The 14,790-nt window shown below is 38.1% G+C and overlaps 1 protein-coding gene across 1 annotated transcript in view; it reads left to right on the plus strand.

Moving 5' to 3' along the window:
- Window positions 1–1,070: 1,070 nt before the first annotated feature.
- The window catches only part of LOC306851389 (lissencephaly-1 homolog A-like), a 38,062-nt gene continuing 24,342 nt past the window's right edge, over window positions 1,071–14,790 (plus strand). The window contains exons 1-2 of the mRNA XM_079387578.1: window positions 1,071–1,224; window positions 8,716–8,963. Coding sequence (XP_079243704.1) covers window positions 8,932–8,963 — 32 coding nt within the window. The 5' untranslated portion in view covers window positions 1,071–1,224; window positions 8,716–8,931. The remainder of the gene's footprint in view (window positions 1,225–8,715; window positions 8,964–14,790) is intronic.

The following is a 14,790-nucleotide window of genomic DNA, read 5'->3' on the forward strand; positions in this document are numbered from 1 at the left end:
ACTTTCTGAGGAAATCTACATAGAGCAAACACACAGTGCTCGGTCTCAGTGTCATGTGGTGTTGAACAAACAGATCACTTCTTTTTTCTTTTTTTGTTTGTCTTCTGTAATTTGTTTTCAACATGAAATATTTGTCATGCCCTTTGTGTGTTTGTTTTGGTTTCTTTAATGAGTGGTACCTTAATGACAATTCTTCTAAATAACAATTGAATTATTTTTGGTCGGAGTATCCTTTTGTATTAAAATGAATAAAGAAACTAGAAAAAAAAGTGATTACTTTCATTTCAATGTTGTGCATACTGTCTAAACAAAACATTTCAAGGAGTAAATAAATGTACTCACCGTGTACAATAGTATAACAGCCATTGACATAAATATAAATATGTGACCCTGGACCACAAAACCAGTCATGAGGGTCCATTTTTTAAATTAAGTGAATAAATAAGCTTTCCATTGATGTATGGTTTGTTAGGACAATATTTGGGTGAGATACAATTATTTGAAAATCTGGAATCAGGGTGCAAAAAAATAAATCTTGAGAAAATTGCCTTTAAATTTGTCCAAACAAAGTTCTTAGCAATGCACATTACTAATCAAAAATTAAGATTTAATACATTTATGGTAGGTCATTTACTAAATATCTTCATGGAACATGATCTTTACTTAATATCCTAATGATTTTTGGTATAAAAGAAAAATCTAAAATTTTGACCAATACAGTGTATTATTGGCTATTGCTACAAATATGCCCATGCGATTTATGACTGGTTTTGTGGTCCAGGGTTACATATTTTGCTTCAAGTGACTGAAAAATTACATTCAAAGCTTGGTTTGAGCATGATGACACAGGTGCTGTTTTGACTCTCACAAACAGAGGTCACGCGCTCTGATTGTACCCAGATTAAAGTCATTGATGTGGCTCATGTGAGAAATAATTTTTCACGGTCAATTTTTGAAGTTATCCGCAAAACTGGGCGATGAGGTGCATATTTATTGAAGAAACGCCCACAGTATTTGAAAGGAGGGTGTGAGATTGAAGGGCGTGCGCGTCTCCGCCTGCTGAAGTCATCAGCCCATGCGCGCTCCCGTGCCGTAGAGGCGAATGCGGCGCTGCAAGGAGCAGACCCCAAGACTCCAGCCCCCCCTTTTCAACACGAAAATAACACTTATTCCGTTCCTTACCGGCGTCTTCTGAGGAATAACATTCAGTGCTGACTCTGTAGGGTAAGAACAGCTCATTTGTGTCTCTCTTTGCGGTTGTATTTGATAAAAATTGCCGGTCGAAGTGCTGTTGTAGCTGTAATTTTTGCGCCTCCTTTTCTCGGTGTCTCAAAATGGCGGACGCGGCCGTTGGAGAAATACTTCAGCAGTTTTTTCTCCTTTAGTCGTGAATTTATCGACAGCTCCACGGGTGTGTGTTGTATGAACGTTATCGCTATAAATAGAAGAAATCATCGCGCTCAGGTCTGCGGTTTTAGCGAGGTGTATGTTGTCGGCGATTCAACACGTCGTTTCATCAATGTCATGTTAGCTAGCAACAGTTGGCTAACGCCCGTGTCAACGCATACCTCTGTTTTATCACCTCTAATTGTTAATTTCAATGTTGACCTTGCCGTGTGCAGTTCTGTTTGGGTAAACAGAAATATTAGACCATTCAAAATGTCGTTTTTTCTGCAAACCGGTTGAGAATAAGGGCGATGAGGGCTGTGTTGCAAAACCTAGTGAACTTCCTACCTAGACAGCATAATTAGAGTTAGTTATGATCGATAACTATTAACCTGACATGTTTAGTATTCAAACGAGCTTCGAAATTATTTAACACCTTGGTTGTTTCTCAAAACATGATGAGATGCTTGACCTGGACACTGTATTTGTTCGTTTATTTCAAGGTTATGAAACATAACCGAGGTTTTTGACAATTATTAAGATCGTTTGCGTATATAACATGTTTTCATTAGGATTGAGCTGAAGATTTGGACCAGTCACAAACGTAGGTCAGCTGATTCTTTGCAAGCAGACCCGATACTGCTCTGCTCATCGGGACACTACTGTGATGATCTGTCATGATGTGACTATCACTCCTGCAGTAAATATCAGCCCAACGATGTAGGCAGCATGAGGTTGATGTTGGGGGGGCGCGAGTGAAATTAGACAAACTTGGGGGGGCGCATGTCCTAAAAGGTTGAAAACCCCTGCTCTAATGGTTTAAGATATTGTGCCAAGTTTGCTGTACACTCCCTCTAGTTGTTAGACAGGTCATGGTTGCTGATGATTGCAGGCATGTTATAGCTTGGATTAAGTTCACTGAACAGAATTATCAATGTACATTAAGACTGTTTAATGTTATTGAAAGACATTAAAGTCTCTTACGCCAAATTTACCTTGCAAAGATGGCACAGAAGTGCTTCTGAAGTGGCATTTCGGTGTCTCTACTTGGACTGTTTAATGCTGCTTGGAGGTGTCTTAAATGCATTTACACACCAATTACAACTGTATGCTTTGACACTGGGTGGATCTGAGCTGGCATAATTTAGTCTGGCTTTAAAGCGGCATTGCATCTTTAAATTAAGCAGGCATAGAACATAGTGCTGGGCGGTATGACCAAAAATTTATAAAACGGTATTATTCAAAATTATACTGGTTTCACGGTATATGACGATATTTATTTTTTTCACGCATGACTGGGTGTTAACCACATTTTCTACTGACAGAGAGGAAAAACTGCAGTAGATCGACTTAGAATGGCCTATTTTACTGTCATGACGATCGAATATTGTAGAACAATTCCACACTAAATAGTGACTAAATACAACCCATTAATAGCCTACATGCTAACCAGGAGTCACTCTCATTTATAATCGCGACATCGTCTGATAAAATCAGCATGCATCTAACGTTACACTAAAGAGTGGCTATTCGGTGGTTTTGGCTATATTTCTTTTTTGTCTCATGCAGCGTCTGAGTAACAAACAAACAAAAAAAAACAACAAACAAAAAAGTGCATAATATTAACAGACGAACTATGCTCATATTTATAATCCCAAATTGTCAGTAAGTGACAGGTGCTTGGAAACGCTGTTTTGTACTCATTTACTGAGTCTGCTGTGGTGCGGCCAGCTGAATGCACTGCTTCTCTGCCGCTCACTGCACAGAACAGACGCAGAGAGAGGCGACACTGCGCCGGGAGAGTCCGATCTCGCGCTCGCGGGGCTGCACTGGCGACATCTTACAACTGAACCATAAGTTTTATCCAAAAAAGTCGCTAGGTTTTTATATTCTATGGAAAAAGCCAATCCCGTTCATGCAACACCAGAAAAGTATGTGATTGGCTGTTGTCACTATGACGGCGCGTCAGCACCAAGCTTCAGACACGCCCTCCGTCAAGCGCTGACGCCGACGCCCCGTGTGAATGGAGCGTGAGAGACGCAGGAGCTGATGGCAGCGCGCGGTGGATATTGTGGATGAGTTCTTCTGTCATCACGTTCTACAGCTTCAGTTTCGGAACTTTCACGCTTAGTAACACATAGAGCTGTGTCCTCGCCACAATGCAATAGTGAAAAGAGACCCCTCTCTAACAGTGTCGCGTTCCAAACGTTATTTAAATGACACCGGTATTGCGGTATTTAAAAAATTCATGTCATAAGTAAAATAAACACCGGTATTCTCATAAAGGTTGCATTTATTTAATAAAGAAGCTTGTAAAATAGTAATGATGCTGCCGTTTAAAATACCTGTTTTGTATTCATATATATTTTAAAATGTAATTTATTCCTGTGATGGCAAAGCTGAATATTCAGCAGTCATTTCTCCAGTCTTCATTGTCACATGATCCTTCAGAAACCCTTCTGATGTGTTTTTTTTTTTTTTTGGTGTTCAAGAAACATTTATTATTATCATCAGTGTTAAACTTGTGCTGCTTAATATTTTGGTGGAAACTGTGATGCATTTTTATTAGAAAGTTCAAAAGAACATGATTGATTTAAAATAAAAAAATATTTTGTAAAATTATAAATGACTTTACTGTCGCAATTGATTTATTGAATGCATCCTTGCTTGACCTCATTTGTAAGACGCTTTGGATAAAAGCGTCTGCTAAATGACTAAATAAATAATAAAAGTATTAATTTATTTTATTAATATCTTACAGTCTTCTGAATAGCAGTGTCTAGTAATAGTTTCATTCAGAAAATTTCAGTGTCTGGCATAACACGTCATGCTTTATAACAATGTGCTTCTACATTGTATATTCAGCTCACGTCTTCTGATCTTTTAAACTCTCTGCCATTCAGATGAGCTGCTACTCAGCATCCCCTTAGTGGAAATGTACTGTGATCCGGTAATCATGGCAATTCCATCAAGGGAATGAGAAAAGTGATCATTAGTCCAGGCTTTATTGGCCGGCTGTCTTTACCAGCTTGCACAATTCCTCAAAGAGGGATGTTTCCTTTTGCCATCTGTCTTAAACTAAAGAAACTATTGAAATGACTGAATTGCAGGACTGTTTTTGGGTTTGAGATGCATGAGAAATGCTGGTAACAGATTACACTTCTATCAAACAACATTTGTGTTATGTTAATCTAGTCTTGGTCCTTGTTGAATATCTCTCATTATTTTCATACTAATAAACAAACGGTGAAGACCAGAATAGAGCAGATGCCTGATTTCTTTGTTTCAGTCTTTGTCTTAATCTCATGCTCTTGTTAGTGCTCAGCGTTGGTCTTTTTATAGCAGGAACGGATAATCACTACTGGACTGTTTTTGCCTCAGTTGTGTGGTTCAGCTGCACACAGACGGTTGCTAGAGACCCCTCCAAACCGTTGGCTGAAATAAAGCAGGATAATTGTGTGTTTGTGGAGTCCCAACAGGCAGTTTGCAGTGACTGGGATGGAGGTGGCATGGCATGAAGTACTGTTACTGTGGGTTTGGTTCGCTCACTGGATGTGCGTTTGCAAAGAGGTCATAATGCATTTCAGTGCCAGTGGGGATCAGTAATGCTTTCACCATGCGACTAAAAGCTCTGATGTCTGAAATGTAGATTTCAAGATGTTTGATCAGTAACATCTTGTCATTGTTTTTGATTAATTCTGTTTACATGCTGAAACAGCCAGGATTATATGTTATGGCTCCATTTGGTATGAAGTGTAGGCCTGCATGTTTGAGAATGTATAAGTTTATAACTGCAAGAGCTCATTACGCTCTTTGTGGCCTGAACTCGCTTTTTTGACCCTAATCTAATTTTCAAAGATTACAGTTAGTTGCAGAAGTCCCAAGGCACACTCTCATATGAAATTGTACTCAAAGCAACAAATATAGTGCCACTGATAAATTGTAGGAATGTAACTATTCCCTCAACTCACGATTCAATTCAATTCACAATTTTGATGTCACGATTAGATTTTTTTTTTTTTTTTTTTTTTTGTGAGAATTGAAGAAAATGAGATTGAAGACATTCAGTAAATGAGAAGGTATCCTTTTATTAGGCTATTGCGCCACGTTTCTTTGTGAAATTGAAATAAACAAATCAATATTCAGAGGCAAAATGAAAAGAAAATACCACAAACTTTTCTAAAGACAGTCACTTCCCCTCAGAGATACATTCATATAAACTCCTACTCCAATTGTATCGCGATTTGTTTGGCATCTCAACCGATTTGAATAGTCACATATTTAAATCGATTTTCAACCGGATCGAGGTTAGTTGTTACATCCCTATAAATTGGGTCTACTTGAATTGGGTTCCCTCAGCTGCTGTTAATGTTTTGCTTGGCAAAGACTGAAAGAGCTACTATGGCATTACAGGTCCCATTTCAATAAAATAGTCAAAAGAAAAGAAGGAATGAGATGGAGGATAAAGAGCTCTTCTTGCTCTTTGCATATCATTCACATGCTGTTAAAACACCCAGTTAAATGGGAAAAGAGGTCTGGTGCACATCACATGTAATGCTGCTGGGATTGGCGAGCCTACTGAGGCTGTCATGACATGGTGGTTTGTATTCTGCTTCTTTGTATTTTTCAGTGATTATCTGAACTATTGTAATGACAGGACTGTCAGCATATCAGAGCCTCTCTAGTCGTTCATAGTTCAAGTGGTGCGTAGGATCTGGCAATTTACAGATAAACGTTTCGCCCAGCAGGTCAATTGCTGATAAAGACTGTTCTCTGATTCTTATTAATAATATTTGGTTTGAAAGCATGTTAACTCACTTAACTGCTGTTGTTTTTTGGTCTCCTTGGTCTGTGGCTTGGTTCTGAACCTGTCAGATCTATGTGTGGAATGTCTTTTGAGTGTTCAGGGCTCGGGTGAGGAATGTGTTATGCTAACCTCTTGTTCTTCATGAGTAGTCCCATTAGGGATGTAACGGTATGAAAATTTCTAATCACGATTATAGTGACCAAAATTATCACGGTTATCAGTATTATCACGGTATTGTTAAAATGTGCTGGAGATGTTCAAAAAGTACCGAAACATAAATCACTTCACCAAGTTTCATACTTAAAAATCAACAAACAGCAAATAAAATGACTTTTTGTTTGCATAATCACTAAAACAATAACATTACCAGTGAGGTCTGGATTTTAAATGACAATTTGACTGACACCAGTTTAATAGCATGTTCAAATAAATAATGTAAATGTTCAAATAAAGCTTTGAAAAAGTTTAACATAAAGGTAGACCACACATTTCAGCCTTTAAAGAAAAGGGTTAAATTAAAATGATAATTAATAAATGATTATATGTATTTTATCTGCTCCATAAATAATCCTATATAGCATATCTGAATTGTTTAAATGTACATAAGTTTGTTTTTCATCAACCGGTTAAAATTTACAGCAGGTCATGCAAATTTGGTCAATTTTTTGGCCAGACAGAAACTGCACACAGACTGAATGTAAATAAGTGTCTGTAAATCCACTCTCTGGCAGCAGGTGGCGCTTTATACGGAAAAGCTGAATTACAGCTGATTCCCGTGAACTCCGCGAACACTTCCTTTAGGTCTTACATGGAGCTAAGATGAAAACAAAATGCCATCGAATTGTTTCTGAAGACAGTCCGAACCTTCAGAGGTACATTCATATAATTAATTCATTGATATATTAATTTGTATAATTCCCTTAGCACTCTTTTAAAACCTCCCAGCTTTTCCGCCCTATTTTCACTCAGAACGAAACTACTGTGCTGCCGTGCGCTCGTGAGACTGTTACTGAAAACTCTGCTTTATGCCGGACAGTATTTATTTATCGCGAGTTGTTTAAATCACGGTAATCGAATACGGTTTTAATGATAATTAAAATATGAAACGGTAATACTAACCGCGGGGAATTTTATCATGATTTATCGTCAAACCGGTAATCGTTACATCCCTAAGTCCCATAGACCCTCTGTAGCAAGATGCAGGTCTCTAAGAGGCTTATAGTGTTTCCCCTCATGCGTCTCAGAGAGCACTGACTCTAATGGCTGGATTAGCTGTTTATTAGTCAGGCTGTTTGTTTCCAGGATGATATTTTCAATTACACAATGGGATTTCCTGAACAGCGCAGAGTAGTGCTGTATCATAAAGCTAGTCACTATGGTTGTCTCGGTACCAAAATTGTAGTAATTTGTATCAGTGCCAATCAATTTACTGATACTTGATACTGATTTTAATTTCATTTTACAAAGTTGTTATTGAAGGCAACAGTCAATAATAAAGAACAGCGAAATAAATTAGTAAGTGGTTTTCTTGTAATACTGTCATTTGAATAATATTTGACTGCGTTTACACTGGAAGTTGCTCACCCAAAATGAAAATTAGCTGAAAATGTACTCTCCTTCATGCTGTCCAATATGTAGATGCATTTGTTTCTTCTTCTGAAGAGATTTGGAGAAATTTAGTGTTACATCACTTGCTCACCACTGGATGCTCTGTAATGAATGGGTGCCATCAGAACAAGAGTCCAAACAGCTGATAAAAACATCACACAAGCAATTTGCATGAATGCAGCCCTTCAATTAATGTCTTAAGTGAAATGCTGTGTGTTTGGAATAAACAAATCCATCAGTGAGACGTTTTCAACAGCAAACCATTGCTTAAAATACGAGTCCTATGAGTGAAACAAGATTTTGGTTGTTTTGCAAACCCCTTGTCCCATCTGTTTATATTTTAAATTGACTGTTTACACTTTACTTTACTTTACTTTTTTAATACATCTAACATGCTGTGAGAGATGTATCAGGTAGTGGATGATACCCAGCACTGTTGGCAGGGATGATGCATACACATACTCTTGCTGTAAAGTAGCCATCCCGACTAGATAGTGATCTCTCTTTTAGCTAAGAGAAATTCAGAGTCCTGCTTGTTGCTGTCAAACTGTGTATCTCACTGGAGTGCAGAAGTAGGTTGATGCTAAAATCTGGGTCAGCGGTCCCTTTTACACGTGTTCAGAGCTCCCGACAGGGGCAGCAGGAGTCCGTAACAAAATGCTCCACATGGCAGCCGATAGACTGAATGCAGGCTAGTATGAAATGTGTGCTGGGGGAAATAGAGCAGATGGAACACCTGATGAAATGTGTGTTAGCCCCCAAAGCTACCGTCACAGGAACAGGGTCACTAGCATATTTCCACTGTTGCCTTAAGCTTGTGTGACTACTACTCATCTGGACTGTGCTTATTTGCATTCTGATTCCAACCAGGAGGTCTGTTGTTCTGATGACGAATGTGTCCTTTTCCTCCACAGATGCGGGGACCGTCTGGTTGGTAGATGCCTGCAGGCTGTCAATGTGTGGTGTTCCTGGAGACCGAATTTAAGGAGAAGTGTTTGGGGTGAGCTGCTGACCACCCTGCAAGCCGGACCCAGGATCCTATCTCTGATCTCCTGCCAAGGAGACAGCAGTTGCTGCACACTCTACACCTGAAACCCCCACCCCCGCCCCGTCCCGTCCCCGCCACCACCATGGTGCTGTCACAGAGGCAACGTGACGAGCTGTAAGTTCACACACCCACACAACACTGTGTAAGGCAAACAATAGAAAATACATCGGCATATGTGCAATAGACATCATAATGCTTTTTGAGGAGCGCTCATACCTCATTAAACCTTTGATCACAGTGAAGTGCAGTATGGATTTACCAGAGTGTTTGACAGCTGAAAAGATCACTAGTTCACTGTCACGAAGAATCAATAAGCAGATGTCTACAGGAGGTCTAGACAAAGCCTGGACATAAACAACCCATTTGTGTCCTGTCATAATGGCTCAAGAGAGTTTGTAGCCACTGTGAGAAATTTCTTTTTTTTTAGATGCAATGACAACACGTATGCTATTTTAATCTAGTTTGGTCTAGTTATTGAGTTGTCTTGCAGCTATATGAGGATGAATTTGACCTGAGGTCCCGAACACAGAGTAATTAACCTTCGAACGTGCGTGAGGTGGACAGATAAGAGCTTTTAATCATCAGTATGAGGTAATGATGGATAGATTAAAACCAGTTGAATATGTAAAGCTGTTTACCCCTCCTTCATAGCAGAGGATGTAGTCTGGTTTTCTGTGAACAACCCAATGAAGATATTGATTGCAGGAGCTTATCTTTTGTTATCCAGACAAAAATGTGAGAAGTGTATCCACATCTGCTCTGTGTGTCTGGATGTTGATTTGGAGGGTTACTAATAGGACTGGGTTTTGACACACATTTCTCGATTTGATTCCGACTCAAAAGCTTTTGATTTGATTAAATTCAATTGACTTAAATTCTGGATATATATCAGGTACAGTACATGCCAAATTTTCTCAAGGAATAAAAAATCTCGACTGATGCTATAAAATATACATGAGTCAGTTGGTACTACATTACTGTGTTTGTTTCTAAGATAAATGTGACGTTAGTGACATTGTTTACAAGCTGTTACATTGACGTCTTTCCACAGTTGAAACACTAATTGAGCGATAACATGAGACACGATTGTTGTACTCTTTAACTATGAATGAATGTTCATTCATGTTTATTTCATGCTGAAACCGGTATTAAAGTGGAGGATCTGTCACTCTGGCGCTACAGCGATCTTTCACTCCACACTAAACAGCGCCAAAACAGTGTACAATATGTAATAGCAACAAATAGCAAAAAATCACTTTGCAAAATGTATGCCTTTTAAGTGTTGTAGGCTTATGAGAGTATCATACAAACTCTTGCCAACATTCTCCTGTCAATGAAATTCAAATCAAAGTGCTATTTGTGAGCCACTTGGCGTTTCCAAGGCCAGTGTTGCTACCTTGTGGAACAATTGACCTATCGGTAGGCCCCGCCCCCCTTAGTTACTATTGCTCCAAACAAATGGAGTTGCTCACTGTCTTACAATGACAGCTGCAGTGTGAAAACCTTGTCCCACAATGTTTTTGCACATTTTTTTACACAGAAGGCCACCAAATGAGGATTAAATATTCCATGGAGGGATTTATGAAATATTTAAAAATAAATACGGTGGGTAACTCGAAGCGAGGGTTTACCGATCACGATGCAAGCGGGAGAAGTCTCATATTACGGTCGGTCGTCACGATCGCGGATGACAACATGCAGGATCAACACTATTCATGTATCGCAGGGTGCGATTAAATTAATGTACATTTAACCAGTTTAATATGGAGAGTAGGGATGCGCGGTATACCGATACTGGAAAAATACCGGTATATATTATATTTCAAACGGTACGATATCATAATTTTGCTCAATTCGGTATTTCATACGCTGCTGTTGCAAAATGCACCTGTAGGTGGCAGTGCTTCCCAAATTGCTGCGCAACTGGTAAATGTGACAACAGAACAACGCGATGGATCAAACAGATGAAACTCAGCGCACCCAAAATTAATAAATAAAGAGAACAGTAGAAGTGAAATATGGCATTACTTTGGATAAAAAACAGATGACAAAGGTGAAGGAACTGACCTTACTGCACCTGTATGCAAGTGTTGCTATAGGCCTAAATCATGTTGCCACAGGAACACATCAAATCTTTTTAAGCATGTCGCTTGCTCATCCTGATCTTTTCAAAGTATTAAGAGATCGACAGGTGAGTGCATTGTTCATAATTTCAGATTTGATTTGACCTTTTATTTACATCTGATCAACGCACATTCAGATGTAATACAGTAAGCGCAAATGTGCATGTGAGACACGCTAGAATCAATGAAGTTTTGGTCACGTAATACATGCACTTGCATTTCATACAATCACATTTTAATTGGATATGAATTGAGTAAGAGTTTTGCTATATTAATTTTAGTATCAATGATATTTAGGGAATGTTTCAGACGCGCTGCCGACCACTAATATGAAGCAAGTGAGAGAGTGAGATTTATATTTAATGCTTTTTCTTTGGTTGAGTCTGAAATCTGAAAACAATCTGAGAGAGAGAAATAATAACATGATTTTGAGCATTACTTTAACTGTTTGAATAACACTTTACAATAAAGCAACATTTGTTGCATCAATTGCGCAACTTCAGTGCTATTTTTTTTTTCTTCAAACTTCTTCAAAATGAAACCTGTTTCCGGTAGGTGTTTTTAGGAGACATTTAGTTTGCACTGTGTGTTTGCACTGAAAAGATAAGATTTGAATATATTTTCATCTTATTACTTCAGTTAGCCTATTTTTTTTTTAATTGTAACCTATGTTCCCTTTAGGTTTTTTTGTTACAGTTTGATACAAAGGTATTAACATATGAATATGTTTTTATTATTATTATTATTATTAATAATATATTTTTAATTCACTTATCTTTTGAGGCTGGTTATTTGTCACCTATGGTATCGATTTAGTATCGATACCGAGGTACTACATTCTGGTATCGTACCGAAGCCAAAATTATGGTATCGAGCCATCCCTAATGGAGAGGCACTGAAATGTAGACCTTCGTTTGTGTTTTTGACCTACACTGTACAAGACGCCAGAACAGTCCGCTCTTTAGGCTTGTACGTTAGCATGGACTCACTAACTTTAACGTTAGCTAGTTTTAGCCAGAGATGCCTTGCTAAAGCACAAGATAACATTAACGTTCTGCTTGAGCAGATGAAAATTGTAACTTAATGAGTGTATGACAACCAGAAAATGAACGTTTTTGTCTTCATTTGTATTGGGGTTGAATGCTTAGGGACATTTTGCTCTGTTTTGTTTGGATTCAGGAAATGTAATAAATTATATTGCTCATCCTCTCAGGATACCTGGAATCAGTGTTACAAGTACCCGAGGTACATAGTTTTTCCATTTTTGAAGTATAAACCCCATAAAACCGATGCGAGCTTCGCATCCTCCAATGTTTCTCTATGGTGCTGTAACTTAAAGATGTCAGAGTTCCGCTTCCCGTGCATCTGATACTTGACTGCCATTGGCTAGTCTGCGTTCGAGGGGAGGGGCTTACCGATAGGTCTATTGATTAGTGTAAAGCCAAGTCGATGCACATACAAAGTATGCGTGACTACAAAAATCTAAAATTTCTGTTGAAAAGTTGAATGCTACTTTGGGTTAAAAAGCAAAATGAAAACTGCGGTACTGTTGAAAGGATGTTAACTTCCCACTCTGCATAGATTCACTAGCATGAATGTCAATAGTCCTGCTAGACTGACCGCAAATGCTGGGCAGTTTTTGTGAATCCTGGTAGAATACCAGGGGGCATCTTGATGCATTACTGTTGGATTCAATAGGACAATAGTAGGGGAGAAATGGAGGCAGTGACAAGCTGACTGCATGCCTCAACTTATTTTCCTCTTTGGCAGATTTCATTCAGAGCACATGAATAGAATCTGTGTTGTTCGAGTTATTCAGCCTTTTCTCAGTGCATAGAGCTCAGCTGCTGGCCATACAGAAATGATACTTGAACCCTTTCAAAATCTTTTCTTGGGGCACGCAAAGAGGTTTTGTTCACATTGGCCAGCTCTTTATTTGATTTTATTCGTGGGTTTTAAACTTTCTTACTTGCCTGGTTAGTTTTTACTTGTAAAGTGATTTATTATATTTATTTTAGATTAATTTGGTTAATTTGCCGCACAGTTTAACGAGCCTTCAACACATGTATAAGTCTAAGAGCAATGCCTGTTTCATTTTATAAAAAAAAAAAACTGTCAGGATTCCTGGTGATGTTTATCTTGGTCATATGGTTGCACAACATCTTAAAAAGGCTATATATAGTTACAAAGTCATAATAGTCACTCATACAAGAGCACATTGCGTTTGTGCACTGAACGCTTGGCAGATTGAAGCCTGCAAGGGTTTGTTGTAAAAATAAACATACGGCACATTGCTCGGTAGAGACAAAGTGTTGGTATAACGGAGATGTGGATATTTATGATGGAAGGTTTGCTGTTCTCATGTTAACAGTGTCTCAGGAGTCATTGCTCTCCTGGAGCAAGAGTTTAACTCTCTTAGTGTGAGCTCATAGGTCAGGCCGCTTTTCCTATATAGGAGCTAAATATTGCTGTTGACTCTGCAGTTGAGATTAGAATGTGCTCTCAGCTTGCTCTAGGCTGTCTGTATTTGATTGTAGTGCTTGTATCTTATTAATGATCTTACCTTCTTTGGCTTTGGGATTTTATTCTAATTAAACAGATTTGCAAATTAATTGAGAAATGCATTATCTACAAATAGCTGATGTCTAATGCTCATTCTTAGCCCAGACATCAACTTTAAATTAATCTCAGCACTGAAATTTCACTCAAACAAGGTTCAGCAGAGCCTATAGCGATTGCTTGTACTAATGTCTATGTAATTTGCATATTCTGAGTATAATGCATTCTCTATTCACTTTTTTACATTCCCGTAATTCCAAACATTTTTGCCTATTACAGGAGGAGATGATAGCATTTATCTATGTCAGGGCTTGACACTTACCTTTTCCCCAAGGAGCACATGTGCTCCTAAGTCAAAAGATTTAGGAGTGCATTAAAAAAATTTAAGGGCGCAATGCAAATTTTTCAAATTAGGTGTTTTAGCTTAATAAGGGGATACAAAGAGACATTTACAAGCACAATTATATAATTTATCAGAATACAGAAAGTACACAAGGTTTTTAAATAATTTCACTTCAGACACTATTAATAGGCTAATTATGTAATTAGTTATAATCCTATTAAACTGTGTCGGTATAAAATTTTCACAATAATCATTGAAGCTTTTGTCACTGTATATGTTTTTGTTTTTAAATCACAATATATAATTTCTAAGTGAAAAAAAAGTGTTGTCCTCCTAACAGGTTAAATAACTTTATTAAAGATAAATTACTAAAAGACTTTTATAAAAAATACATAAAAATATAAAGTAAACAAGTGTTTCAAGATTAGAGTGCAAAAGATTGTTCAAACAACCCGGTCTCATCCCAAGTCGTCACATATTGACGCTTTGGTTTTGGCGTCGCTTTTTGACGCTCAAGGTACCCCTTTAGCGTCACTTTTCGACGTGAAGGGAAGAGTAATTTTTCGGCGTCGATATGCTAACGCTCTATTGGGAATTTTATCGTCATAATAAGGTTGCCATTATTGCATATATGTAGAGGTGATTTTTGAATGTAAACAGTCAAAATAGTGACTTACCCAACCCTTGCCCCTAAACCTACCATCTGTGAAGAAAACGCAAGATATAGGAGGCAGATGCAAGTACTGGCATAATTTATTTAAAAATGATTAATATACGCTAAGTGTTTCCTATTTAAAAAAATTACCTTCCCTTCACGTCGAAAAGTGACACGAAAGGGGTACCTTGAGCGTCAAAAAGCGACGCAAAAACCAAGCGTCAATATGTGACAAGTTGGGATGAGACTGTGTTCGTTCAA

This window comes from Barbus barbus, assembly GCF_936440315.1.
Source record: "Barbus barbus genome assembly, chromosome: 31".
NCBI lineage: Eukaryota > Metazoa > Chordata > Actinopteri > Cypriniformes > Cyprinidae > Barbus > Barbus barbus.